The sequence below is a fragment of the Condylura cristata genome, unplaced genomic scaffold (assembly GCF_000260355.1).
Source record: "Condylura cristata isolate star-nosed mole 26May11 unplaced genomic scaffold, ConCri1.0 scaffold00025, whole genome shotgun sequence".
Classification (NCBI taxonomy): Eukaryota; Metazoa; Chordata; class Mammalia; order Eulipotyphla; family Talpidae; genus Condylura; species Condylura cristata.
This window is the reverse complement of record NW_004567126.1, coordinates 27,672,851-27,696,235: the sequence shown is the minus strand read 5'-3', so window position 1 is coordinate 27,696,235 and position 23,385 is coordinate 27,672,851. Positions and strand designations below refer to the sequence as shown.

The 23,385-nt window shown below is 55.1% G+C and overlaps 5 protein-coding genes across 12 annotated transcripts in view; 3 read left to right on the top strand and 2 right to left on the bottom strand.

Moving 5' to 3' along the window:
* The window catches only part of SAFB (scaffold attachment factor B), a 32,699-nt gene extending 25,839 nt beyond the window's left edge, over window positions 1-6,860 (top strand). The window contains exons 15-21 of one of the 3 annotated variants that reach the window (XM_004689318.1): window positions 1,042-1,332; window positions 2,389-2,526; window positions 2,986-3,028; window positions 5,575-5,693; window positions 5,925-6,031; window positions 6,262-6,328; window positions 6,550-6,860. In XM_004689318.1, coding sequence (XP_004689375.1) covers window positions 1,042-1,332; window positions 2,389-2,526; window positions 2,986-3,028; window positions 5,575-5,693; window positions 5,925-6,031; window positions 6,262-6,328; window positions 6,550-6,679 — 895 coding nt within the window. In that variant the 3' untranslated portion in view covers window positions 6,680-6,860. The remainder of the gene's footprint in view (window positions 1-1,041; window positions 1,333-2,388; window positions 2,527-2,985; window positions 3,029-5,574; window positions 5,694-5,924; window positions 6,032-6,261; window positions 6,329-6,549) is intronic. The other 2 variants (XM_004689319.2, XM_012729707.1) reach the window with 2 other exon arrangements.
* A 2,634-nt stretch (window positions 6,861-9,494) lies between these two features.
* Window positions 9,495-11,192, bottom strand: LOC101626741 (chromosome unknown open reading frame, human C19orf70). The gene is made up of 4 exons (XM_004688870.2): window positions 11,070-11,192; window positions 10,242-10,419; window positions 10,076-10,127; window positions 9,495-9,725 (listed from the first exon to the last, which is right to left on the bottom strand). The coding sequence occupies exons 1-4, from the start codon at window positions 11,093-11,095 to the stop codon at window positions 9,628-9,630; spliced, it is 354 nt and encodes a 117-aa protein (XP_004688927.1). The 5' UTR covers window positions 11,096-11,192; the 3' UTR covers window positions 9,495-9,627.
* A 121-nt stretch (window positions 11,193-11,313) lies between these two features.
* On the top strand, window positions 11,314-16,523 carry HSD11B1L (hydroxysteroid (11-beta) dehydrogenase 1-like). Of its 5 annotated transcripts, XM_012729616.1 has the most exons (9): window positions 11,314-11,533; window positions 12,988-13,131; window positions 13,621-13,707; window positions 13,796-13,926; window positions 14,538-14,649; window positions 15,034-15,125; window positions 15,387-15,480; window positions 15,599-15,764; window positions 15,855-16,523. In XM_012729616.1, exons 3-9 carry the CDS (start codon window positions 13,635-13,637, stop codon window positions 16,048-16,050), a joined length of 864 nt encoding a protein of 287 aa, XP_012585070.1. In that variant the 5' UTR covers window positions 11,314-11,533; window positions 12,988-13,131; window positions 13,621-13,634; the 3' UTR covers window positions 16,051-16,523. The 5 variants fall into 5 exon arrangements, with proteins under 5 accessions (XP_012585070.1, XP_012585071.1, XP_012585072.1 ...); XM_012729617.1 differs by lacking the exon at window positions 12,988-13,131; XM_012729618.1 differs by lacking the exons at window positions 14,538-14,649; window positions 15,034-15,125.
* Window positions 16,524-17,884: 1,361 nt separating this feature from the next.
* Window positions 17,885-19,454, top strand: RPL36 (ribosomal protein L36). 2 transcript variants are annotated; one of them, XM_012729621.1, is made up of 4 exons: window positions 17,885-17,988; window positions 18,160-18,254; window positions 18,915-19,049; window positions 19,316-19,454. In XM_012729621.1, exons 2-4 carry the CDS (start codon window positions 18,162-18,164, stop codon window positions 19,403-19,405), a joined length of 318 nt encoding a protein of 105 aa, XP_012585075.1. In that variant the 5' UTR covers window positions 17,885-17,988; window positions 18,160-18,161; the 3' UTR covers window positions 19,406-19,454. The 2 variants fall into 2 exon arrangements, with proteins under 2 accessions (XP_012585075.1, XP_004689374.1); XM_004689317.2 differs by lacking the exon at window positions 17,885-17,988 and having other exon boundaries at window positions 17,995-18,254.
* A 95-nt stretch (window positions 19,455-19,549) lies between these two features.
* The window catches only part of LONP1 (lon peptidase 1, mitochondrial), a 19,511-nt gene continuing 15,675 nt past the window's right edge, over window positions 19,550-23,385 (bottom strand). Inside the window, 5 exon segments of the mRNA XM_004689316.2 lie at window positions 19,550-19,889; window positions 20,223-20,387; window positions 20,467-20,684; window positions 21,311-21,476; window positions 21,802-21,942. Coding sequence (XP_004689373.1) covers window positions 19,713-19,889; window positions 20,223-20,387; window positions 20,467-20,684; window positions 21,311-21,476; window positions 21,802-21,942 — 867 coding nt within the window. The 3' untranslated portion in view covers window positions 19,550-19,712.

Sequence of the window (23,385 nt, the reverse complement as noted above, 5' to 3'; positions counted from 1 at the left end):
AGCACAGTGTCAGGAGCGGGTGGGAATGTCACAGGTTGGCAGCCCCCAGGAAGCGCTGTCACAGCATGTGCTTCTGTGTCTTAGTGTCCCCAGGCCCAGAAATGCACACTTCCCAGCTGAGCAGTAGAAATTTACACAAGAAAGTGGGGGCACAGGTGTCCACTTTTTGTGGATATTTCTGTCTGGTGTGTTACATTTCTGTCTTCTCAACATTGAAGACCACCAAAAGGTTTGCCTCTTAGGTCCTGGTTCGGTAAAGCACCTCTCCCCTCCAGGAGAGCCTTCCCAAGCGTGTTGTGGGCACTGGAGATCAGAAAGGCAAGGTCTTACTGCATGAACTGAGGAGTTGAAGTCATTGTTGACACACCACAGGCACATGAGGCATAATGGTACATTTCTGATGATACAGATAGGCTGTAAGTGTATAGCAGAAGGTAGAAGAGAGACAGCAGCTCTCTGCTCTGTCGCATGTGGAGACTGCCAGGAAATCGATGAAGTGTGGTCATTGCTGCTGTCAAAAGAAGAGCTGGCAGTGCTCATGGGCTGTGCAGAGGTCTTACTGGCTTCAGGACTGGCTCGTCACCACCCGGCGGCTACAGGCCCTCGCTTATTGTCAGGTTCATCTGATTTTATGGACCTCAAAAAGTTTCAAAAGTAGGGAGCTAGCCCTCGTTCGCAGTTACTGGTGCTCACAGCTTAGGGAGTACGCACTCTGAGACAGCTTGCTACGAAAGTATATTGTCTCTTACTTCAGATGGGCTATTGCATGTCATCGGATATTGCACTTGAAGAGGTCTTAGTCCATGTTGGAGTTGGCCACATGCACATGCCTGGGTCTGACTTAATTGGTCAGGGATGAAGCTGGCAGTAGGGGTGAACTGGAGGGCCTGGGCTTTCATAGTATCGGCAGGCTCCCCTCCATCTCCCCTGCCAGTGGAGAAACTGGGGCTACATCCCCTGGATGGAAGCTGTTCCGCATCCACAAAGCTCACCCTCGCGTGCAAGTTGGTGCTTCCTACAGCTGCTGCTCTTCCCTTCCAGAGTTCGTGAGCGCAGTGAGCGGGAGCAGCGCATGCAGGCTCAGTGGGAGCGGGAGGAGCGGGAGCGGCTGGAGTTTGCCCGGGAGAGGCTGGCCTTCCACCGGCACCGCCTGGAGCGCGAGCGCATGGAGCGGGAGCGGCTGGAGCGCGAGCGCATGCACGTGGAGCAGGAGCGCCGGCGGGAGCAGGAGCGCATCCACCGCGAGCGGGAGGAGCTGCGGCGCCAGCAGGAGCTGCGCTATGAGCAGGAGCGGCGGCCGGCGGTGCGGAGGCCCTACGACGTGGATGGCCGGTGAGCAGCTCCTAGCAGCTCCTTAGCTGGCTGGTGGCGCTGGAAATTGTCTTATGTTCCCCAATTGGTGCTGACAGGAGACTGGTGATTAAAGGGGAGCATGAGGACACAGCACAGCCCAGTTGCATACCTGTAATCAGGGCAGCGGAGGTGGGTTGAGCTCAGGTGAGGTGGTTAGCTAGATGATTAGGCGTGAGCTCCAGCACGACTCCCTGTGGGTGCGGTGCGGGCACCCAGAGTAGCATGCGCTACAGGAGTGTGGGGAGGGGGAGAGCGCAGCCAGAGGTCAGTGCATCTTCTGAGTGCCTGGTGGGCTTTGAAGTCATTGTAGTAGTGGGTTTGGGCTTACTCAGGTGCTGAAGATTAGTTGTAATGCTTCGTCAGACTGATGAGAGGCATGAACACAAAATTGCCAGCCACTGGCGGAAAATGGCTCTGCTGTCAGGAGTCGGTGGCAGTAATCCCAGTGTCGATACTGTATGTGGTGCAACCTGAGGAATACAGTTTTGTATGTGTTTTGTTTTCTGGTGCATGAATAAAGAGGGACCTGTGAAATGTGAGGTTTCTGTAAAGAGCCTGTAAGCTGTTTTAGGGCTACTTTGCCTTTCTACAAAATACTGATACTGGACTCCACTGTGGTCATCAATATTTTGAGAAAGTTTGACATGCTTCTGAAAGTCTTCCCCACCTAGTATCAGCCTTGTGTGTGTGCTGGGTCACAAAGTCAGCTTCACTGCCTTGAAAGTTGAAGTTGACCCTGTGGCTGAATAGGACTCCCAAAGCCACACACACCTGCCTGCCCACCCACTGCGTGGGCACTCTCTTGTCAGAGAAACCCTACCTTTTTTGTGTGTAGGAGGCCTGTATGTTAGAATAGAGGAGTCAGGTACCATGGCACCCTCTGAGCCTTGATGTTTGTGTAGCAAAGAATACTTGGCTGATAAAGTCAAATCTCCTTTTATGAAGTGATACAGGCCAGTACCTGATTTACCAGCTCCCTCGAGTCATCTGTTTTGAGGACAATATACTTAATTCCTTGCTTGCATCCCCTGGCAGGCGAGATGATGCCTACTGGCCAGAAGCCAAGCGGGCCGCCCTGGATGAGCGCTATCATTCTGACTTCAACCGCCAGGATCGCTTCCACGACTTTGACCATAGGGACCGTGGCCGCTATCCTGACCACTCAGTTGACAGGTCAGCAAGGCTCTTCTTATTCAACCTGCCACCTTGATGGAAGTTTTTTTTTTGTCCCACTTCAATCTTTAAGATTTATTTATTTATATATACAAGAACTGGGGTACAGGCCAGAGGTGCAGGGGGTGAGAGGATTCACCAGAGACATAGTGGGGAGCGGCACGTGGGACAGAAGAGGTCTACTGCGCCACGTGGGTCAGGCCTCAGTGGCTGGCAATAGCTTGATAGCACTTTAACTCCTGTGACTTTAACCCCTGTGCCACCAGGGAGGCTCTATCCTGCTTTACTCTTAATGATGAAGCACTAGGATTGGCTCTTCTAAACTCTGCAAGTGCACTGAAACCATCAGAGTCACATGAGTATTACCTGAGATTGATTTGGGAAATGATTTTTCCACTAGGGTCTCTAATAGACGTACCCTTCCTCTACTTGTGGTTTCATTTAAAATACCTCTTTCAGGAGAGAAGGTTCAAGATCAATGATGGGGGAAAGAGAAGGACAGGTAAGCCTAAAGCTGTAGTCATAGCCAATGTTTCCCCATAGTCTTGATTCTCTTACCTTCTGCATACTTTCTTCCCTCCATGTGAATTAGGACAGTGGAGAAAAGGAGTGTGTGGCTCTTTTAATATTGGTGGCATGAAAATTGTAATGATTTGTGCTAGATTAGAAATCCAGACAGTTATTCTGAAGCCTTTGCTGGCTTTGGCCCAGAAGTCCCGTGTTCCTTAATAAGTGCCATGTGGTACTAATAGGCCAGGAAGCCTCGGGTGAGTCTGGCAAGTTCTGTGGTAAAGGGTATTGTTACCCTCACAGCTAACGGCACGTAATGTGCGTGCTTTGGACTCCCCATGCCCTTGGAGCAATGGTGAGCCATGGTGCTCACCACTTACTGGCTCAGCCCACCTACTGAGCCACAAGCACAAGTCTCTTGCTTCACACCTGCTCTTACTGCCAGGTTAACATACTGGGAAAATAACCTCAAAGATGCCCTTGTTTCTGTGTGACATGCTGCTAACCAGTTTCCTAAAGGAGTCTTGACTCTTTAGTGGGGTCTTTAGTGGAAGAATTGAGGTTTCTTCTATAAAGGAAAGCCTTAGAGATAAATCTCACATGAAACTAAATCTGCAACAGGCTGATTCATATCTGTGGAGCTCAGCTCAGTGACTAAATGTCCAGACCTCAGAATCAGATCCCTGCCCCCCACCTCATGCTCAGCCTGTTCTCCAGCGGTGAGGAAGGGAGTTCCTCCTGCCCAGAGGGCGGGGGAGAAGGGTGACGGTTCAGTGTATGCCTGTCTAGCCAGTAAGCATTGCTGCCAGCTTTCACACCATTACTACACTGGAAGGGTATTCTTTCCCTCACCTGCCCTGCCTCAAGTAAGACATCAGTGCCGCCCTGCATGGTAAATGGCGACATCTGCTGCAGAATGAGAAAATTAGCCCAGGCCTGGGGGACTGTGTTGGACTGTTAACTCTGGTTAGTTAGGTGGGAAATAGGTTGATTTTTTTTTAAATATTAGGGAAGAATTGGAAAATGAACATTAAAGAACTTGGTCTTACTAAGTTAGACTTCCCAGCTTGACATCAGTTAGTGTCTTCAGAAGGCTCTTCGCAAAATCTTTCTTAAATGCTTGTCTTTTTCCAAAAATAAGTGAAGTTGCCTAAACCCATAGTTAAAATTTTCTTTAAAAAGCCCACCTACCTTAAAGATGGCTTATAGAAGTGTCGTTTTGGGATTCCCATTTAAAAAGCTCTTCTTCCATGTGGCAGCACTTCTTGCTGTGGACATTTTATTAATTATTCTTCTTTAAATATTCATTTACTTATTTATACATATTGAACTGGTTACAAGCCAGAGGTATGGGGCATGGGTGAGAGGCTTCACCAGAGACAGAGCGGAGAGCAGAACAGTCATATTGACGAAGTACACTGCTGAGGGGAGCTAGTGAGCGGGTCAGGAGAGGCCTGCCACACCTTGTGGGTCACCTCCCTAGCTGGGGATTGAACTCATGCTGCAGTAGCTGCGATAGCTTCATATTGCTGCACATTGACCCATTGCACCACCAGGGAGGACCCTGCTGTGGACACTTTCCTATGTTGTACCCTGAGGAGACATTATATAGAATTGACCCCTTTAATTGAGGGTTGGTGTTAGCATATGGTTGGGAATAAGAGGCCTGGAAAGTGGGGCTAGTGGTCACACTGGTGACAGGCAGTTGAGCTCCCTGCTGTGAGCATCGAGCAGGAGACGCCTGCCTGCCCGGGAGAGCCCGCGGGCGTGCGCAGTGGCAGGGCTGCATCACATGCACTCCTCTAGTTTTCCCTCACCAGGGACATGGTCCTGGCTAAAAGCCACCATGGCTACAAGTTGAGTTGTGGGCTGTGGAGCCCAAGACACCACTGCCTCTTGTATCTTTTAGCTCTGTAGATGTCAGATTGAAATGTTCTTTCAAAAAGTAGGAATGGGCTTTGGAGTGGAGGAAAGGAAAAAGTGGACTTTTAGTTAAAACTGTCTTTCCTAGAGTGCAGGTCTACTTTAGCCTCCCTGGAGATAGTGTTCAGTGTGGGCCCTGCATGCCTAGAACCTGGATACTCCCAGGGTTGGTTGCTGCTCCATTCAGGGGGTGCCCTGCATCCTGGACAGAGAGAGAGCAGGCTGCCAGGCCCAGAAGTAAAAGTTGCCCTGGTGACACATCTGCTCCCATGGTTTCATGGGGCTGTCAGGGACCGAGCAGAACATGGTCTTGTCTTGGTGAAGGACCCCTCTGAGTCCATCTGTGCCCAGTTCTTGGCCTTTTGGTCAGGGCGAGTGTCGCAGGAGGAATTTTGTTGTTCCTCCACTCGATTGAGTATCTTTTCCTCACTAAGGCCCTATGCAGATTTTGGAGATGGGTGTCACAGGAGTTGAGAGGGCCTGTGTGCACAAGCAAGTCTGCACAGCGCCTGCTGACACTACCTTTGACCTTATTGTCACTGTTGTGTTTGGTTTATTGCCCCTTGGGTCCAGGGGTGTCAGTGAAGCCTTTTCATCTGGCTCTTTCTCACTCAGCATTACCCTGAACGCCACGGAGGACCGGAGCGCCACGGTCGGGACTCCCGAGACGGGTGGGGCGGATATGGCTCTGACAAGAGAATGAGTGAGGGCCGGGGGCTGCCGCCACCTCCCAGGTTTGTCTGAACCCCAGAGTCTGTGGATCTCACACCTAGTCCACTGACAGGATCCATGTGTCCAGCAGAGGGCCCTGGCCATCAGCTGAGTGCCAGCCGCAGGGCCCTCACTGTCCCAAGGGGTTGGGACCTGAGAACACACAGTGTTCAGCCCACTTAGCAGCACCCACTGCCTTTGTTCTAAACAGCAGAGCTGGGGGCAGTCCAAATCAGAAATTATGTTTTTCCAAGGGGCAGACGTGACTGGGGGGACCATAGTCGGAGAATAGAGGATGACCGCGCGTGGCAGGGTGCTGCTGACGGAGGCATGATAGACCGGGACCACAAGAGGTGGCAAGGTGAGGATTTGTCTGTGGTAAGCACCTGCTCTGTGCCCACGTGCGTGTCCCCAGCCTCTCTGGCCTGCTCTTCTGTCCCTCCACACGTCTTTGCTGGGTGGGATGTGTGAGAACTTAGGCTTAAGTGTCTGCCAGAGACCTGTAGGCTTTGGGTTGACTAGGTGACTCGGAGCAGCGAGGCCTGACCCTGTGCAAGAAGTGTTATTTGAGAAGTGTCTCTTGTTCTCTAGGTGGCGAAAGAAGTATGTCCGGTCACTCAGGACCAGGTCACATGATGAACCGGGGCGGGATGTCTGGGTAAGGCATGTGTCAGTGATAGCTCACTTCTGTTTTGTTTCATCTTTGCACATTGGCCTTGGGGAACATTTAGAGACGACCCAGTCGTAGCTGTCACTGCTTCCTCTCGTGGGGGCTGGCGGGGAGCCCCCGAGCATGGGCCGCCAGTCTGAAGGCTGCGGTCTGGAGTGGGCGCAGAGGAGCACCGCCTTGGTAACAAAAGACTTTGCTTCTGTTCTTAGACGTGGCAGCTTTGCCCCTGGTGGGGCCTCTCGGGGCCATGTGATCCCCCGGGGTCGGATGCAAGGCGGATTTGGAGGCCAGAACCGGGGGAGCAGACCCAACGACGCCCGCTTCACTCGCCGCTACTAAGTGCTCGGGATTCTGTGTATGTCACGTGACAACAAAACTATGTTCTGTTAGGAATTATCTTAAACTGTGTAAAATAATTTTTTTTTATCTGCTGCCATATTGTAGCTCAATACAATGTGAATGTTTTTGTTTTTGTTTTTGGGTTTTTGTAATAAATGTGTTTCTGTTCACATACCCTTTAGTCCTGTCTCTTTACTTGCATCTTAAGTAAAATGAAATCATACTCTGCACTGCTTCGCCCAGCTGTGCCCTCAGAGGACAAGAGGAGGGCAGAGCACAGCTTTCGAGAGACTGCTGGGATTTCTAAGTGTTACTGTAGGGGCAGACATGAATTTACCATGTTGGCATTTTCAAGTACACAGCACGGTGGCCAGTTGCTGGGCAGCCATCCCTCTCCAGATCTTACCACCCCACACTGAAGCTGTGCCTTACTGCATAACCACCATCCTTCCTGTCTGAGTGGAACTTCTAGGTAGCTCCTAAGTGGACTGCATCCTGAAGGCTCACACACAGGCTGCGGTGTGCCCAGGACCCCAGGGCTGGAAGATGGGGAGGCCGTGCCAGGGCTGTCTGCCAGGGCAGGAGGGGAGGGGTACTCTGCTGGAGGAACCAAGGCAGCTCTGTTCAGGGACAAGGTGCCACCTAGCCCACCACGTGGCTCTTCTTCCAGATACCAGCAGCCTAGAGACCCTTGAGGTCTTAGCCAACAACGTGGCAGACCCAGAAGACTGGCATGAGAGTTAAAGGCATGCTGCTTACGGTTCTACCCACCTGGGGCAAGTTCCTTCAGCTCTTGGCTGCCAGGTGCTTGCCGGCTTAATGGGGCTAGTAGGCTGCTTCTGAGGCTAGCACAAGGTGAGGAGTGCTGTCACGAGACCATGTCCCCCTTCTCTCCCCACCTCTCATCAGATTATATGCAGTCTCTGCAGCTACTCCAGGTTCTAGTTCATCAGAAGCCCATTTTGGGGTCAAGTAAGTTGGAAACATGACTCTTGACTGCTTGGGTGTGTTACTTGCGCCCAGACTTCATGAACATGCCCTCCGTTATACAGGGCGGAACTGGTCTACCACTCACCCACATGGCTCAGAATGGAGAGACCTAAGGAAGCAGTGTGGGCCCTGTGCCCAGCACACATTGCCAGTGTTGGGCTCGTCAGAGCCTCACCTCCAGTTCCACTGAATTCACTGTTCCTCCTTGCTGCCCCTTAGGCTGCATTGGCACCATCCCCTTGCCTCACCAGAGCAAGGACTGAGAAGATGCATTTCAGGCTGGAACAGGGCCTCGGGGGTGGCCCTCTCCACTGGCTCAGAGAGGTCCCATCCAAGACCCTGGAGCATGTACATGTGGCAAAAAGAACTTTGCAGAGGGGATTTCGGGCCTTTAGAAGGAAGACAATCTCTGGGTGGACCCAGTGTCCTTACATGGGTCCTCACTTGAGTGGGCAGGACTGCTGAGGCCGTCTGAGCTGTTCTTGAGAACGAAGGGACACAGGCCAAGAAATACAGCAGCCTCTAGAGGCTGCAAAGGCAGGAAATAGGTTTTCTCCTCCACCCCTGCCCCACTGATGCCTTGTTTTCTACTCAGCAAGACAGCGGCTGGACTTCTGACCTCCCCATGAGAGAACCAAGTTGTTTTAGGCCCAGTATCCACTGCTGCAGCTGCACTCAAGCCTCCAATGTCGGGGTTCGCCACTAGGGCGGTTCTATCCCCAGGGACCCTCTGGCAATATCTGGTGACATCTGTGGCTGTCATGGCTATGCAGAGGGGCAGAGGGGTTATTTGGGGAGGAGGGGGTGGAGGCAGAGTGCCCAGACAGACCTTAAATCTGACTTGTCTCTGAATGTCAGTGATACTGAGATGGGGAAACCTTGCCCCGAGGTGGCTGATGCAAAAATAGGGCATGCACCAGGGCTGAAGACATTAAACTCAGTCTTGAGTGGGAAGGAAGGGTCAGGTTTTGGTAAAGGGGCATCTATGAGTAGGGTGAACTGGAGTCAGCCAGGAGGGTGACCTACCTGGCAAGGAGGCTCACTGATGGGGCAAAGGCTGGTGGTGGAAACCAGTCTGGGAACCAAGGGGAGCCCGGAATATCTGGGAAGGTCCAAGATGAGGAAGTAGAGGACCTCTCTGAGTCTAGGCTACTGGGACCAGCAGCAGGGAGCCGTGGGATTTTGAGCAGGAGGGTAGCAAGGTCAGACTTGGTTGTTGGGAAATAGACTGGGCGGTGGGTGGAGACGGGAAGACCAGGGGTCTTGGCACTGGTGATGGCTAGAAGAGGGCTGGGTCAAGAACTGCACACTGGTCCAGGCTGGGGGCTCGGTCCATGTAAAAGATGGAAGGGCAGCTGGCTGACCCTGGGCCAGCCATGGCTAGTGACAAATGACAGACTGTGGACATCAGGGGCCAGGTCTAGATTCAGGGAATAACCCACACAGAGCTGAGAGGATAGCTCCACAGCCAAGTTCCTTCAGCTGCAGGGTAAGATGACGAGATGAAGGAGGGCCGAGCCTGTGCCCTAGGATAGCCCCTGGCCTCCCACAAGGCTGGTTTTCCTCCTCGTGTGCTTGCTGGGCTCAGTGCCTCCCACCCCGGGGGGATCCACAGTTCAAAGTGTCCATGGAGCACCAGTCTATGATTTGCTCTCGCCCCATATCAGGTGGAATGCCCAGTGGGGTCTAAACAGCAAAGGGGAGAAGGTCAGGTCAAGGTCAGGTAGGCCCTAAGAAATCCCCAACAGCCTGCCGTCCAGGACCCTTTGACTCTGGGTGTCAACTGGGTTCACCTATATGCCCCCGGGAACGCATGTGGGAGAGGGATGTTTCCAAAGTCCTTTATTGGGCCGGCAGGGCCAGGAGCTGCCCTTGGAGTAGGGTCCCAGTCTGGAGTCTTCAGTTCACTGCATACCTGCCACTTCCAACAGAGGCAGGCAGCTCCTCGAACGTCCAGGTTACTTGACTCGCTCCTTCAGGTATTCCCAGCCCTCCTTGGTGTAGTCGCAGACCTTGGAAGGGGCCACCGACAGGGCAGACATCACTGTAACGATGCCTGTGGGGAGAGAGGATCCAGGACCCACTGAGGCTTCAGCCAAGGGAGTTAGCCCAAGCGCTGCGGAAGCCCTAGCTCTGCGAGGCTTTCAGGGATGCCTCTCCAGCCCGGCCGATTCTACTAAGGAAACTGAGGCAGAGGAGGGGCGGGGCCTTGCCTGGGTTCACATGGTGAGCTCCATCTTGCGCCCAACTCCCTGAAATCTCTACCCCTTCTCTCCTGGGTATGTGGAGGGTGCACACACAGCAGAAAGGGGGAACATCGGAAAGGCATAGTCAAAGGAGGGGGATGGGAGGGGTGCAGGACTAGGGTATGAGGACCACCCTCAAGCAGCCCGACCATAGGCCTACCTGAATTCCAGGAATCTTGGAAGTGAAAGTTAAACTTGGGAAGAGCTGGGAGCTGAGAAAAGAGGTGAAGAGACAAGTGTCCAACACCCAGTGTCCGTCCAGAGGCGGGAGGACACCAAGGACTGCCCTGCTACCAAGCCCGGATGTCATTCCCACACCGAGGTACCTGGGGTATCTTCAGCCCCGTCTGCTGAGACACATACTGGCTGAACTGGTACATAGCAGGGGGAACCACCTCCTCAGCCTTCTGGAGGACGGCCTGACTTTTATCACTGGTACTCAGCAGCTCCTGGTCATACACCAGGTAGACCGCGCCCCCAGCCACACTGCCTTTGATGAGAAACCTGAAGCCAGAGAAGGAAACATAGTCGCTTAACAGATAGGGCTGGCCACCCTGGGGGTCTAGATGCTCAGAAGGAGCAGTTAGACCCGGGTGGGTAAGGAACACGGCTCAAAAAGTGACATACCGGAAGCCAGACAGGTAACAAGGTTAAGCACCCTGGGAGCACACACACCCCACCCCGCGCCTGACCCCCAAGACACACAGCACTGACTTTACAGAGTGCAGAGCAAGGCTACTCAGCCCGTTAACCGGTGGGCAGGCAGCGACGGTGGGCCACTCGTGACCCTGCAGGGAGCAGGGGCAAGTGCCAACTCCTGACCTACTGCCTGGCTCCGCGAGGCTAGCTAGCTTCGCGAACAATCCGCGGGGCTTTTTAAAGAGTCCCGGGGTGTTTTCCGGGGTCACACGCGCATTAACTTGGACGCGCATTAACCTCCAACAATCGGTAACTGGGACTCGGAGGTGTCTTGGATGCAGAATCGGGAAGCAAGAGCTCGCCGGGAAACAGGAAGGAGACGGGAGTCTGAGCCTAGGCCCAGCAGGGCTGACACTAAGGGAAACCGGGAGCGGCTCGGGAGGAAACCGGGAGGGGCGTGCCCGCAGGAGAAGGCTCTCTCCGGGGCTCCGGGCCCGCCGGGCGGCCCCACGCACCTCATCAGCGACCACATTCGGGACATCGTCTTCGCTCGGCGCCGCGCGCAAGGACACTGCAGTCGTCCGTGGCTTCCGGTCTAGCGCCGCAGAGGCCTCTGGGAAGTGTATTCTCCCTCGTCAGCGGCAAAGGCCTCCGGGAGTCAGTCTCCTTAAAGCTCCGAGACGCCTAACACGGGTTGGGGTCCCGTCGCGCAAGGACTCCGGAGAGTGTAATTTTCACGGTCCCGCCGCCGCAAAGTTGTCTGGGAAATGTAGTTTCACAGCCCAGCGAGTGGCCGGAAGGTTCGTCCTGCCGCCAAGACTTCCGGGAAATGTAGTCCGGTGCGGCACCGCCCAGGTAGCGTGAGGGAACCGGGAGTCGGAGGTCTGGAGTGAGGCCTGAAGAGACCCAAAAAGATGTCGGAGCCGGAGAGATTTATCGGCGCCTGCGGGGGACCTCAGAGTGCGGACTGAGGAGGAAGGTACCTAGAAATCTGTTGTCACGGCAACGCGAGGGTGGAATTGTGGGGCGGGGTGGAGGCAGACACACACCAGCCACCCACCCGCCAAGCTGGTCCGGCTCGGCGTTGGGGCTTCCACCTAGGGGCGGGGCCAGCCAAACGGTAGGTCGTTGCCTGGCAACCCATGGACGCCCCTGCCGGATGCCTGGGCGTCTCTACTGCAGGAGGTTGGACTCGAGTTGCTTGTCGTGGGCCCCGCCGGAGGGGGCGCGGTCAAAGACCGGGCCCGGCGCCGCCGCGAGACGCACGCGAGGGGGCTACGACTGGCTCGCGCACGCGAGGGGGCTACGACTGGCTCGCGCACGCGAGGGGGCTACGACTGGCTCGCGCACGCGAGGGGGCTACGACTGGCTCGCGCTTGGCTGCCCCGCCGGACGGACGGCGGGGGAAATAGGCTCGTGTGGTGAGTGCGTGCTTGGGAGCGCACAGCGGGGTAGCATCCCCAGCTTTGTTCTGAGGGGAAACCGAGTGCCCATGCGGATGGCGGGGGTCCAGCGAGTTCCGTGAGAACGTGGTCAGCCCTGTGCCTCCCCATCGCAGCACAGTTGTTCCATCCCCCCACCCACCCACCGAGATAGCCAGCCAAGCCCGCGGAGCTGCTGTGGTCTTTGCGTCTTTGCGTGGGTAGGAAGATGGTTGGGCCCTGGGCTCCGCGGGCTGTCCCTGGAAGGTGGGAGAGGTATTAGTGGTACCCTGTCCAGAGTACGTGTGCATACTCCGTGCATAGTTCTCTGAGAATCGGTTCATGAAAGATGAAGATGGACAGGTAGGCAGGAGCTAGATCCTCAGGGTTTTTGGAGCTAGGTAGGTAAGGAGGATGGTCTCCATCAGGGAGCAGGGATGAGTCTCGGAAGGGTTTGTAGCAGGAAAGGCTGGGTGAGCTTGGTTTTTTTGTTTGTCTATAAAGTTTCATTTGGCTGCATGGAGTCGTGGGATGGAGAAAGCATGTTGAGTCAGGAGACGTCAGAGAGGAGACAGCTGGAACTTTGCAGGACCCATGGCTGGATCTAGAGATTGGTATTTGGGGACTTCCCAACCTCACCTCTTCCCAGGCTCTTGGGTCTTGGAAGTACCTCTCCTCTGTCTCACTGAGTTCAGAGGATGGAAATCCCAAAATGTGATGGGCCTGTGCCCTTTTTGGGAGAGAACTGTGACCCCTAAACCTTAAGAATCCAGCCTGTTTCTTTAACCAACTCTTTTCCCAACCCACCCCAAGTGTCTGGTTCCTTCCAGGTGTTGCTGACTGATTCTGTTTTCTGGGTTCCCCTAGCTCTTGATTCCCACATTCTTATTTCACACTGTATGAATCAAGTATCTACTGAGTACCTACTGTGTGCCTTGCACAATTTTGGGCACTGAAGCCCCAAGGGTAAACAAAGCAGAGCCATGTTTTCCTTTCCTCCCTGCCCTCCTAGGGCTGCCAGAGACAGTGAGCATGTAACAGATCATCAACAAGATTTCTGGTATACTGCTCCCCTTTGAGAGATAAAGGAGACAAAGACCAGGAAGGGAAGTGCTCCCAAGAAGGGAAAGACCGGAAAAGAAAGCCTTTGGAGAAGGTAATGTTTACACGGAAACCTGAAAAAGATGAGAGTAAGCCACTGAGTTTCATTTGGGAAGTGCATGTGGGCAAAAGGACTGGTCACTGCAAAGGTCCTGAGCCAGGATCCTGACAGGCTACTTCTGACTCAAAGCCAGGAAAAGGCCAGTGTAGCAAAGCAAAAGAGCCAGAGTTGGTCCCTATAGAGCCTTTAGTTTTGTTCCTGAAACAAAACAAGACAAAACAAATGGGGAGGATTTTCAGCAGGGAAAAAAACAACATGTGGTCCAGCTGCTGTTGCTACTGCTTCGTGAAGGTGGCAGGAAATAGGTGCCTTGGTTCAAGTGAACTATGTGGTGACTTAGACCTGATGGTGTCTGCAGAGGTGGAGAAGAGGTGTCAGGGCCACACCAGTGCCTATCCCATGCTTACTGAACAAAGGTATAGTTGGGGAAGCAGGTGTGGCTGTGGGCCAGGCCTGTGCCAGCTGCCTTCTCTCTCTCTGCAGACCACAGGAGGGCCATGAAGGTGCTGCTCCTCACAGGGCTGGGAGCCCTGTTTTTCGCCTATTACTGGGATGACAAGTTTGACCCAGGTTAGTTCCTGGCAGCAGGTTGGAAGGGGGAGGAACTGGGGCGGGCTGCCTGTCTGTCCCCCAGGCTGACCCTCCTGCTCACTGCCAGCCAGCCTCCAGGGGGCGCGTGTGCTGCTGACAGGAGCCAGTGCAGGTGTGGGAGAGGAGCTGGCATATCATTATGCCCGCCTGGGTTCCCACCTTGTCATCACAGCCCAGAGAGAGGCCCTCCTGCAGAAGGTGAGCCACCCCATTTTGAGTTTAATGGTGGGGACAGGAATAGAGTGGAAAATGGGCCCTGGGTTCTGAATCACCGCAAGGATTCAAACTTCCTGTGTGATCTTGCGCTAACTACTTAACCTATCTGAGCTTTAGTCTCCTTGTTTGCAAAAGTATTTGTGAGTTTTGGTGCTAGGTTGATGCAGTAAAGACAGTAGAGTAACACAGTAAAGTGGGTGATGTTCCTCAATAAATGGGGGTACTGCCGTGCTTGCCTCTAGGCAGGGGTTTCAAACTCAAATCGGGGGAGGGAGACAGTTCGTAGCAACACCCGATTTTTGCACCAAGGAAATGTACTGCTTTTGGGAACAAACTTTTCCATTTTCAAGAGAGGCCAGAAATCTTAGATTCGAAATCTACAGATGTCACTTTGCAAATAAACCGTCCCTTTTTCTAGACCATAGGCTGTCAGTTTGCAGGCCCAATGGGAAAGGTTTACGAATGATGTTGACTGGGAACTGGGAGCTCAGGAGTAGGGGTGGAGGCTTTAGTCTGGGGTTCCTGTGGGACTGATAGGTGGAAGGGGGCTAGCTGGGGTGGAGGGGCCCACGGGCAGCTCTGGCCCCCCCCAGGTGGTAGGGAACTGCCGGAAGCTGGGCGCACCCAAGGTCTTCTACATCGCTGCGGACATGGCCTCCCCTGAGGTGCCCAAGCACGTGGTGCAGTTTGCGCTGGACAAACTGGGTGAGGGGCGGAGCCTGGAGTCTGGGACATTGGTCTCCGCCACTAAAGGAATCGGGGTGGCGGTAAAGTCATAGCAAGTATCTAAGGGCGGAAATAGGTGGGTTCCGGGGCGTGGCGAGGGATGGAGCGTTGTTGCACCCCGAGTGGAACACTAGAGCGGCCCTCGTTGGATCAGGGAGGGGCAAAGCCTGACAAGATCCAAAGAGTAGGGCCGGCAGGCATTTTCTACCTCAGCCGCGCGCCACCTCGGGCGCGGAGCTCTTTGGGTCAATCTCCTGTCAGGGTTCCGTATTTCGCGGGAGCGGGGCTGGAGTCGGCGCGTCATCGGGACCAGGGGACGGAGCCTCAAGGATTAGCTCCGGGCTGACTGCATTCTCCGAGCAGGAGGGCTGGATTACCTCGTGCTGAACCATCTTGGCGCCGCGCCAGCGGGTTCGCGGGCCCGCGACGCCCAGGCGACGCGCTGGCTACTGCAGGTGCGGCGCCGCTCCGCGACTCTGGCCCCGCCCTCTAGTGCCAGCGGGCAGGGCCTATTTCCCAGGCCCCGCCCCTCCGGCCCTAGGCCCCTCCTCTTTGGGGGTGTTGGCTTGATTCCGGGACAGGCTCTGCCTCCTCTCCCATGCTCTGTCAATCATCGGGCCCCGCCCCTCAAGACCCGCCCCCATGTGTTATAGACTCCGCCCCTTCCGTAATTTGGTTTCCTGCTCCGCTGGTTGACTCGCAGTCGCCCCCTCCAGGTGAACTTCCTGAGTTATGTGCAGCTGACTTCATTGGCCCTACCCAGCCTGACTGACAGCAAGGGCTCCCTGGTGGTGGTGTCCTCGCTCCTAGGTGCGTGCAAGTAGAGGAGTCGGGAGGGTCGTTGCGGGTAATTTTGGAGGGGACAGGAAGACTCTCCAGAGGGGGAGCAGTAGCGCCCGATTGCTCAGCTGTTGCCCTCTGTACACAGGCCGGGTGCCCACATCCTTCTCCAGCCCCTACTCTGCAGCCAAGCTTGCGCTAGACGGCTTCTTCAGCTCCCTGAGGCGAGAGCTGGATGTGCAGGATGTGAATGTGGCCATCACCATGTGCGTCCTGGGCCTCCAGGATCTTGCTTCTGCCACTGAGCGATTCAGGTGAGGCCCAGGACTGGAATAGGGAGATGGTGGGCTGGGAGCTGAGGGCGCCACCCAGCTGCAACCTCCACCTAACCTTGCCATCCCCAGGGGCATCACGAGGGCCAAAGCAGCCCCAGGGCCCAAGGCAGCCCTGGCTGTGATCCGTGGCGGCGCCACACGTGCCTCCAGAGTCTTCTACCCGTGGCGTTTTCACCTGCTCTGCCTGCTCCGGGGCTGGTTGCCACAACCACGGCCCTGGTTCATCCGCCAGGAGTTCAACAGCACAGCCACCGCTGCGGCCTAAGTTTCAGTTCTTTATTGTCCCAGAAGAGGACCCTCCATCCAGCAGCCCCAGAGCGCCCTCTCAGAGAGTGGCCGTGGCCCAAGGTGGAGTCATCAAGGCAGCAAAAGAAGAGGAAAAGACCTCCCAGCACCTGGAGACAGTCAGAGCCCTGGTGTGCAAGCACCTTGTCGGGGTTTTGGAGAGGCATTACCTGCATCTTGGCCTTCATTCATACTGATTCCATTTTACAGATGAGAAAACTGAGGTTCACAGAGGTGATACAACTTGTCCCAGGGCCACATCTGACAGGCCACACTATCCTGAGTCACCCTTGGAACCCTCTTCATCTCCCACCTGAAACCACTGGGTCCTTTATCTGTTCTCATTTGTTTTCAAAGCAGTCCACCTGGTGGTGGGGCTGAGGAGGAGAGGGGAAGAATGTGTTTGGGGCTGGACCCAGCTTCTCCTTTCATAATAAAAATCTGTTTTCTCCAGCATGTCTCTTCTTCAGATCTCGGTCCTTCCAGTTTGCTGGCAACTGGCAAGTGAAAAGGGAAATGTGTTCTGGAACTAGAATTCTAAACCCCAGGTAGAGAATTGGAGGCAGGAAGGCAGGTAGAGTGTGAACTTCAGTATTTATTTGCAGCATGAAATACACAGTTTATACGGCAGTTGTGGTAAAGTGCATCAGTCACGAGCACTCGATGTACGTGACCTCATGGCATCTTCTCAAACAGAAGTTGGTGCTCCTTGTTCACATTTCTCAATGAGGGGTAGTCAGTGGCATTCTCTTAATTCACTGTTCCTCTTGGGTCTGGACTATATTTGCACCAGTTAATTGCAAATTAACACTTTCCCTGACCAGTGCTACTCTCATAAATAAAATAGAATGTAAAGATAACTAGATAGCTGGAGAACAAATACAGTCTGGTGAATTGCTAGCTACTATTGGCTGTCCAAGTCACTACAGCGAGCAGGGGTTAGAAGGGCTAACCTCTACCAGACCAGCCCCAAGCGGAGACAGGCTCTTGGAGATGAACAGGTGTGAAAGATAAAAACCAGAAAGTCTTTTTGTTTCCACCAGGACACCCATCCCACAACCTAAAATTACTCCAAAATATATCAAATGTCTCCAGGAGGCATATACCACATTACCTACCTTAGCCCTAACCCAGAGCTTGGACTACGTGTGGCGAAATCAATACATTAGTCCACTTCACCTGCTGGGACGAGTGAGTTTGCAGCCCCCCAGTGGATGCTGAACTGCAGACAGCACTAAAGCCAGATCATGCATGGCTATAATACAGTTCGAATTGTAAGGTAGCCATGGTAAGAGATGAACAGCAACAATAATAAAATAGAACAACTATAGCTATATTCTTGTATGTGAATACAGTCTCTTATAAAATGCCTTTTTGTACATTACTTTTTTTTTTTTTTTTTTTTTTTTTACAGATTGACTGCCAATCCGGTAAACAATTAGCGGATAAGGGGAGGAGAGCGAGGGAGACTACTGTCCTCCCATGAATGGAAGTTGTATTTTGCACAGGATACCATTCCATCTTGTTCAGTTTGAGATGGGGCTATTACTGTTCCCATCCTATAAATATTTATTGAAGTACTGGGAGGTGAAAGTCTTGGCGTAGTGTCAGCCAGTTAGGAACCAGTGCGATTTTTAGCCAGCAAGCAGCAGAAGTAGGATTCAAATTGTCAACACAGAGGGAGAGGTGCAGCAGCCACCAGGAACCACCCACCCACCAAGGCTGGTTCCTCCTAGGGGATAAACGTGCACGCCCTAGAACCCTCGCACATGCTCAGGAAGACCGCAGGGAAGCCTCCAGCCGCCAGAGGGAGCGCGCGTCATTCGAGCCTCTCTGGGCCTCGCCTGCCGTGGAGGGTAGATATCCCAGAGTTCCGTGCGGCGCCGTCCTCTCTGTGGCCGCCATCACACAGCAGCTGGTTAGTGGGGCTCCGCGCGTGTGGTATCTACCGCCATCCGACTCTCGGGATATTCGTGCGGCTCGGAGGGGTGACTGGGTGCAGTGAGGGAGCTCGGGGAAGCCGGGGCGCAGGGTTCTGAGCCGCGGAGACCAGGCCGGAACTCATCGTCTCTTCTACCCCCGTGTACAGCCATGGCTCTGCGCTACCCTATGGCCGTGGGCCTCAACAAGGGCCACAAGGTGACCAAGAACGTGAGCAAACCGAGACACAGCCGCCGCCGCGGGGTGAGTGCCAGGGTCCGCGGAGAAGGAGGCGGGGAGGTTCCGGGGCGGAAGGCGCGGCCCGGGCGAGGGCGCCGCGCGACGGGGCGCGGCGGAGCGAAGGGGATGGGTGGCAGGCTCCGGAGGCCAGTGAGTGGAGGCAGTTGCTGCTCGGCGAGGAGCGCGGTCGCGAGAGGCCGCTGACGGGCTGTCCGTGCAGTGGACCCGGCGGCCGGTCGAGGTTGGGTTGGTGAGAACGGTGGCGTTCGTTGGGGCTTGTGGACGCCGTCCACGGGCCTCCCTGGCGGCCTAGGGGTTAAGTCGCAGCGCCGGCACCCGTACGGCCTGAGTTCGATCTCCGGCCTGGGCGCAGCAGACCCCCTCCTGGCGCCCCGCAGCAGTGTTTCAGTCTGCTGCTCTTCTCCCCACTCTCTCTGGTGAATCCTCTCACCCCCACACCCCTGGCCTGCACCGCAGTTCTTAAACGCAAGAGAAAGGCAGTTCTGACTTGGGGTGTCTGGCTGTCACCTAGGAATCAGCTAGAGGGCCGTGCCTGACAGGCCTTGTTGATAGCGGGACTCGGCATGGGGGACACTGCGGTCTTAATTGTGCCAGACACAACCCATGCCCCCCGGGTGACGTGGCATTGAGCGTCCCACTCAGAACCCCTCCCTTGCTGCGCAGCGCCTCACCAAGCACACCAAGTTCGTGCGGGACATGATCCGGGAGGTGTGTGGCTTTGCCCCCTATGAGCGGCGTGCCATGGAGTTGCTCAAGGTCTCCAAAGACAAGCGGGCCCTCAAGTTCATCAAGAAAAGGGTAGGTGCAAAACTTAACAGAGGACTTGGCTCATGAGACAGGACGGTGGACACCAGCTGATAGAGGCGGTGGGCAAATGGGTACATGCCCGAGACTGGAAACTAGCTGGGTGGCTGCAGTCTGAATGGACGTATGCGCACAGGCCAGACACCTGAGCTGCATGTGACACCATGCCAGAGTTGAGGTGGGGGAGGGCAGGACTTGGGCAGTCTGGCAGGGCAGGGTGGGCCTTGAGGCCTCCAGCTGATGCCCGCCTTACCTGGCAGGTGGGGACACACATCCGTGCCAAGAGGAAGAGAGAGGAGCTGAGCAATGTCCTGGCTGCCATGAGGAAGGCAGCTGCCAAGAAAGACTAACCCTCTCACCACCCATCCCCGTACACAAATAAAAGCTTTTCAGAACCTTGGGGTCCTCTGCTGCATTTGGAAGTTGGCCTGTCCAGCCCCCAGCCTCCCCCGCTTACGCGCTGTCACGGGCACACACAGCAACAGACGGGTAAGCAGTACTGAAAATGGTTTTAATCATAATTACAGTCCATAGGCTCCATACTCTGATTAATCCGTAATTGAAGTCCTTGGGTTCCAGGCCGCCGGCTCCGCTTCCTCGGCTGTCCCAAGTCCCCACCCCCTACAGTCTCGGCCCAGCTGGTCCCGCTGGCTGCCGTCACCGCTCCATGGCCAGGGCCTCCGCCCGCTCCTGGGAGAAGGCTATGTCGAAGACCTCCCTGTAGTGCTCCACAAAGTGCACCTCCAGGCCTTCAGTGATGAAGGCGGCCAGGTCATAGAAGTCCTTCTTGTTCTCAGCTGGCAGGATGACACAGGTCACTCCAGCACGCTTGGCCTGGGGTGGGGGACAAGAGGCAAGTCAGCAGGAGCCTGCTGTGCTCACCCAGGTTCCACTGAACGTGTCTCAGAAGCCAGATACCGCCTCACTGCAGTGGGGATGGAACGGACTGTTGTGGACGGAGCAGTGCCAGAGCTCCCTTCACCCACCCTTTCCCTGTGAAAGTTGTCAGTTTCTGAAATCATAGCTTTCCATTTAGAGGGTCCCCCCCTCCCCCAGCCCCAAAAGTGCACTGGAATTGTAGGTGAATATTAAGGACATTTGAAAGTCTCTGACACTTTAAAATCCCTAGCGCCCTGGCCTGGCCTGGCGAAGGTTCTAGACACTCACTGCGATGGTCTTTTCCTTGATGCCGCCCACTGGCAGGATTTTGCCTGTAAGGGAGACCTCGCCAGTCATAGCCAGGTTCTGCCGTACAGGCTGGTCCATGGCCAGGGAAAGTAGGGCCGTGACGATGGTGCAGCCAGCACTAGGGCCATCCTTGGGGGTAGCACCCTGGGGGAGACGCGGGGAGGTAGGTGGGTGAGCCAGTGAGCGCAGCAGGCTGGCCGTGGGAGGGGGTCACTGTGCTCACCTCAGGCACATGCAGGTGGATGTGCGAGGTCACCAGGTACTCGTTGGTGGGGTCATGCTGCATCAGGAAGGCCCTGGCGAAAGTGTAGGCGATGCGCGCACTCTCCTTCATTACCTCCCCCAGCTGACCTGTCACCTCCAGGCTCCCGTCCTTATCTCCCTTGCTGTCCTTGTCCCGTGGCCGTCTTGGGGATGTTTCAACAAACAGCGTGGAACCACCTGGGAGACGAGCGGGAGGACTCAGAACCCACGGCGCTGTGACCACCAGGAGACTGCACTCCCAGCCTCCTTGCTGCTGGCCAGCCTGCCCACTGCCTTCCGGCTCTCCTCCGCCACTTCCAGCTGAATGGGAGGAGCAGGGTCATGGGAAAGACTGAAAGCCAGCCCAGTGCTTGGCCGTACCCTGCCGACTCCTGGCAGCAGTCTGGCTCTTAGACACCACTGCTTTAAACATTGCTCGAGCAGCCAGATTCTTCTGTAGCTGCCCCTGCTTGCCCAGCCCTGCCAGCCAGTGTAAGTGTCCCTGGGCTTTAAAAATGCCAGGCCGGACACAGTAACCAGTCCAACTTCCTTTCGCCAAACAACTGAGCTCTCCTGAAGTGGTGGTCTCTCTCAGCCTGCCCCTACTCCTCCCTCAGTGCAAAGCTGACTGGGTGTTATGTTACTGCCTATCCTAGCAGTCCCCTCCCCACTTCAAGTCTAGAACTCCTGGGGCCACTATACACACTCACTCAGCAATTTGTAGCTAACAGCTCAGGTGCCACCTCACCTCCCAGGGGAGACTAGGGAAGGGCCTGGAGAGCTCCCCAGCACAGCCCAGCACTCCCCCAGAATAGGCAGCTCACCCATGGCGGTCCAGGCCAGCCCCATGACCACGCCAGGGGGCGTCACGTCGTACATGCGCTCCACGGTGAACACTGGCTTCCCCACGAAATCCTGTAGGTTCTCTGGTGTTACCTCCACCGATTCTGCCTCGCCACTGACAATCTTGTAGGCAGACTTCCGTAACACCTGGGGAGTAGGATGGGGGAGCCACGCCTCAGACCCCAGTTCTCCTTTTGGGTTCATAAATGCACGCGACGGGGCCATCTAACTGCTTTCCTTCCACCGTAACCTTTTGAGCGCACAGTTCAGTGACATCAAGAACTCCCACATTGTTGTAGGACCATTACCAGCATCCATCTCTAGAACTTCCTCATTTTTCAACCGACCGCTGACCCTTACACCACCACCTCCCAGCCCTAGCACCTGTCCTCTACTTTGTGAACACGACGCCGAGGTCGCGAAGGGCGGTGCAGCATCTCCCTGCGTGTCAGCTCAGTCAGCACCAGCTCACCTTCTCCACCTGCTTCTGCAGGTTGCGGACACCACTCTCCCGGCAGTACTGCTTGATGAGGAGGGTCAGCACGTCTGATGACAGCTTGGCCTTGTTCTCATCCAGGCCACAGAGTGCACGGGCCTGAGGCACCAGGTACCGCTGGCAGGAGGAGGGCACAGTCAGGGCCTCAGGGTCAAGAACGAAGCCCCAGAGCCCAGCCCCACCGTCCACAGCTCAGAGGCTGGCTAAGGAAATCAATATACTGGAACTCCTGTCCACAAAGAACTCCTGTCCCTGGAGGAGCAGGGTCTTGCCATGCAGATGAGTCATGTCTGTGGGTGGGTGTGTCTGAGGCTGCACCAGGAAGGGATAGGAGGAGCCAACCAGGCTAGTGTGGCCAGAGCTTGGCAGGTACTGGGGCCCGCAGACACCCAGCCCTGCACCTCTGCGCACTCTAAGGCTCCAGACCTCTGCGTAAGATGCACCGTCTGCCTGGACCCTGTTCTGCCCTCCCTTTCAGGTAAGTTTGAGACGGTTTTCTCAGGAATGCTGCCCTGATCCCTTGGACTCAGCCCACACAGAGCACAGTAAGTAACTTTTACATGGCCAAAGCCTCATCACACGGGCATGAGAACAGGTCAAGTCTCCATGGTCATCCACAGCCTCGTACAATTCCTACCACACAGCAGTGACCAGATGGGCCTGAGCACTGGTCTTTGGGAAGCCTAGATACTGGCGTTGGTTCAAGGGTCTCAAGAAGTCCTCATGTTCCCCCCTTCGGGAGGCTGAGAAGCCCTCTACCCAGAACCCTACGTGTCCCTCCTGCATTCGACCCAGGCTCTCGACAGAGGACATGATGGCAAGCACCCACATCCCTGCAACCACCAGAGGCTGAGGCCAGGCCAGCCCCTTTCCAAAAAGTAAATACTGCATTGGAAAGAGTCCCTTCTAGAAAGGAAATGTCTCCTCTGCCTAGTGTCTTTCAAGATGGAACTGGGTCTGAACTGATCCTGGGCCTGGAAAACACCAGGCGCACATGAGCACGCACCAGGAAAAGGTGCCTGTCTTAAGGAACATGGATGGAGGACTGAGCGCTGGGTGAGCTTCAGCTCAGGACAGTCCACTTGGCGTCATGAGACCAGAGGACTGGTGACTGAGAAGAATGCCGGTGACTGAGCCTCTTGCTCACAGCTGCAAGAAGCAGCACTGAAGCTGGGGGGGGTCCAGTGTGCCACATCCCAGGCAGAAGTGTGACCGTAAGGGGGCCTCCCGGTGGCACAAGGGTTAAAGTCTCAGCACTACCAAGCGTGAGTTCAGTCCCAGACCAGGGAGCTGACCCACGTGGTATAGACCTCTCATGTCCTGCCCACTGCTCCCCTCAGCAGTGAGTATTAGTAGATCCACCTGCTCTGTGCTCATTCTGTCTCTGGTGGACCTTCTAACCCCATCCACCTCTGGCCTACACCCCAATTCTTGCATGCACAAATAAATCTTTTAAAAAAGCATAACCACACGACATACACTTCAGCGACATCTTTAAAGACAGAGCACCCAACGCCACAATAGTGAAGGCAAAGATAAATAGATGGGACTACATCAAGT